The sequence below is a fragment of the Zingiber officinale genome, chromosome 3A, assembly GCF_018446385.1.
Source record: "Zingiber officinale cultivar Zhangliang chromosome 3A, Zo_v1.1, whole genome shotgun sequence".
NCBI lineage: Eukaryota > Viridiplantae > Streptophyta > Magnoliopsida > Zingiberales > Zingiberaceae > Zingiber > Zingiber officinale.
In genome coordinates, this window is record NC_055990.1 from 144,331,622 (window position 1) to 144,335,415 (window position 3,794).

Sequence of the window (3,794 nt, forward strand, 5' to 3'; positions counted from 1 at the left end):
GGGGAAAAAATAATCATCTTTCCTTCTATTGTTACTGTGCAATTGTGCAAAATTTTATACAATTTTTATTATCATTATTTGGGTTAAGAGTTCGTCGTACTCTTGAGGATCGGTACGGGCTTTATAGTGAATTATCCTGGCCTGGTCTGTGGATCAACCTCAGGAATAATCGGGCGTAACCGCGTAAGCCTGGATACATGGCGGAAAAAAAAAACATAGCAGCTACTGAAGCAAAACCATTAAAACAGAGTAAAATCAAACATACTTCAGCAATATGGGAAACTAAACGATTCTTTCACGAGCTCAATCAGAACTCGATTCTTACACGAACTCAATCAGAACGTAACAAAAGGTTTAACTGGTCATCATCTACTAGTGTTTTCTACATGCATGATAGAACAGACTACAAGGAAAGTGTAGTGACCTGACATCACAACTAAATAGGAAAGCATAGAACATAAATTAATAGATCTGCGAAGAGTAAGACAACACCCAGCTAAATGAAAAACATAGCGAAAGTGGCTGACTCAGGTGGTGCACCATAGAGCAGTTTTTGCTTCATCAGCAGCAGTAATAGATCATGTCTTCATTTACAATCTTGGCAGAGCTGCAGCGGTGTTCGATCAATTTATCAATATCTTTGGCTACCAACAAATACTTAGAATCCCACCTTTTTAATGTATAATTTCTCTGAAATGAATTGGATAGCTTGGGCAATTTCTCTTGATTGATTGGGAACTCAAGGTATCGAAGATATTTTAGTTTGCCAACTGTTGTTGGTAAATTCTGTGGAAGCACAGAAAGCACCAAGAATCTCAGGGATTTCAAATTGTTTAGTACTTTCCCAAGCGATTTCATGAAGGATTTTTCATCATTGGAGTTTGATAAAGGACCATCAATTACCAAGCTGCGCAATTTTTCATTCCTTCTCAAAGCTTCTGAAGCCTTGGCAAAATTATCAGCTAAAATATATACATGGCGAGCTTCTTCTGGGATTTCTATGCTCTCACTTTCCATGATTTTCTTTTCGAGTCTAAAAAATTCTCCATCTGATATGTATTCTGCAAGTTCATGCAAGACATGATGGAACACGTATTTATTATCTGTTCTTGCTGTATCTATGAAAAATGACCTTATTGAGAAATCCTTAATATAGTTTCCTGCCGTAGATCCAGAATGCACAAAGCCCATACCTATCCAAATTAAATTCAATTGATGTTCCTCAAACTGATAGTCCCTAGGAAATAGAGCACAAGAAAGATAGCATTGCTCAAGACGCCCAGGTAGCTTTCTGTAACATAATCCCAGAATTGATATAATGTCTTTCTCTCTTGGATCGGCTATGCAAAATTTATTGGGCAAAATTGAGTTCCAGCGTTCTTGATCTAAAGAAAGCTTTAACTCACGTCCAACCTCTACTGCAGCCAAGGGCGAACCCCCAAACCTCATGGCTATTCTGAATAGTACATTTTCCAAGGCCGAGTAATCCTCGCGTGAGCTCTTGTTGCCAAATGCAAATTCTTCAGACAGTAACTCACTGTTGCCAAATACACATTCTTTAAATAATTTCAAGTACTCATCTTGTCGAAGGACATCAAGATCTATTTGCGAGTCTGGGTCTAAGTTTATTACATTTGCTACTCCTTTAAGCCTGGCAGTTACAATAATTTTGCTACCATGTTTTCCACATTTAAACAAGGAGAGATATTTATCCCATTCGTCGGCGAACTCATTCCACAGATCATCCAACACCATAAAAAACCTTTTGTTCTTCGTGTTGCTTACAAATTTGTTATGGAAGTCTTCAAAACTAGTTGAAGTTTGGTCAGAGGATGCTGAGTTGGACTCGTTGGCTTTGATATAAACGGTGGGCCCCGGCCTAGTAGGTTCGTACAGAAAGACCCATGCCCTGACCTCAAAGTTTTGCTGCACCTCTTGATTGTTGAAGGCAAGTTGAGAAAGGATCGTCTTGCGAATGCCTCCTGTGCCAATGATAGACAGAGCAGAGACGTTTGTATTGGAGTTAGTAGATGATTGATCACTGAGTAGCCAATTTTTCAATTTTTCTGTCTCATCTGTTCTTCCTTTGATTTCTCTGCACATGAGATAATTGGTCCTCCGCCAGGTTGAGATTTCCTGTTGCATCAACTTTTGAGAGAAAGCTTTTTTCTCACCAGCTAGATCTTCAAATATCTCAAGAATATTATTTATCTGTTATTTAACATCAGAGATTAGGGAGGAAGAATTAGCTATACTTGCACATTTTGAATAATTGAAATTGTATGTATAACTACTGGCCTGATTGTCGTCCTTGGCAAATTCATGACTGTAAATGGCATCCTCAGCATCGGAAATAGCATCCTTGAAACGCCGGAGCCAGTTCTTCGAATAAAGGAGGTCACCCTGAGAGTGGGGAACTTTGTCCTCTCTTCCTAAATCCACGAATTGCTTTAGCAAATTCAATTTCTGCTTCCCGGTTCTACTCTGCTTCCGACGACTACGGAAGCTGTTGATCCACACAGTTGCCCATGGAGACGCCACCCATCCTACTGCCGTGAGGCCTATCGGAATAAATTCCATTAATTGGTCTTGGATCCTGTCTCTAACTAACTTGAGTATAGAGATTGAATAGAAGCGGCTGCAAAAGAGAAAACGGCAGGAAAGCGATAATTGATCACTGACAGAAAGAAGATAATAAAAACTCAAGAGTTCCTAAATTTGTTTGCAGAAGAGAAGATCGTATTGTCTGCGTTTTCTCACCTTGTCACCCACAAGAGGGATGCAGCTGCTACGAAGGGTTCTAACAACTACAACCGCTTGATGGGGGGCAGATTCAATCCCGGAAGTGGCAGTTCCCAAACAAACAGCTGGGAATATGTCCGATTATGGCTTCTTCCTGGTGTTTGTGCTTTTAACTTGAAATGAAGCAAACTATGACGTGACGTGGTGGAGACAGTTGATGCCACGTGGTAGATCCATGACTCGGTAACACGATTCCCAAATTAAGACGGAGTTATACACCTATTATAATAATTATTAATTATAATTATTATATATAATATTTCATATGCATACATAAGGGCATGTTACCTGCCCACCCAGGGGCGCGTCCTCCGCGTGCGCACCTGAGAGGTCTGTCCACGTGGGCACTCCTGTCACGTGGATAAGCTCTATCGGATGCGCATGTACAGGGTGGACACAATAAGAAAAGTGTTTATATTTATTATAAAATTATAATTATTATAATATTAAGTTAAATATTTATTTAAATGACAATTTAATTTTAATGCAGTCAAACCGACCGAGTGAAACGAGGAATAATTCTAGTTCAAATCCTCTATTTCTAAATTTTTATATTCCTGTATCCCACAAATTGTCACAGTCCATCATCGATGATCTCCGGCCACCGTCCCGATCAATACTATAATCCTTGAGAAAGGTGAACTTAAGGGGGTCGCTATCAGCACGATTGACGCTGGAATCCAGTCGGATCTGAGCAGAGGCTTAAATCGATGGTAGAGGAAAGTTTACTCAGATCCAGTCGGATTCTAGCACCGATCGTGCCGATGACGACCCCCTTAGATTCACTTTTCCCAAGGGTTATAGTGTTGATCGTGGGCGACGGCCGAAGGCCACCGGCGGTGGGCTGAGACGATGAGTGAGACACGGGGATAAGTAATATTAGGGACAAAGAATTTGAACTCGGATAATTCGGGATGCAGCGGCAGCGCTTTCTCAATTTCCTAATGATTGAGGTTGATTTTGCTAAATTAACTGATAATTTTTTTTCTTAA

At 40.2% G+C, this 3,794-nt stretch overlaps 1 protein-coding gene across 1 annotated transcript; it reads right to left on the reverse strand.

Moving 5' to 3' along the window:
- Nucleotides 1-283: 283 nt before the first annotated feature.
- Nucleotides 284-2,882, reverse strand: LOC122054094 (putative disease resistance protein At3g14460). Its single transcript, XM_042615929.1, has 3 exons — nt 2,761-2,882; nt 2,299-2,638; nt 284-2,211 (listed from the first exon to the last, which is right to left on the reverse strand). Exons 2-3 carry the CDS (start codon nt 2,578-2,580, stop codon nt 562-564), a joined length of 1,932 nt encoding a protein of 643 aa, XP_042471863.1. The 5' UTR covers nt 2,581-2,638; nt 2,761-2,882; the 3' UTR covers nt 284-561.
- Between the last annotated feature and the right edge of the window lie 912 nt (nt 2,883-3,794).

Excerpts from the sequence above, each read along its gene's own strand:
- LOC122054094 (XM_042615929.1), bottom strand. The coding sequence starts at position 2,580 with ATGGAATTTATTCCGATAGGCCTCACGGCAGTAGGATGGGTGGCGTCT. Across the intron at positions 2,212-2,298 it reads TTGCCAAGGACGACAATCAG|ATAAATAATATTCTTGAGAT; the intron begins GCCAGTAGTTAT and ends GTTAAATAACAG.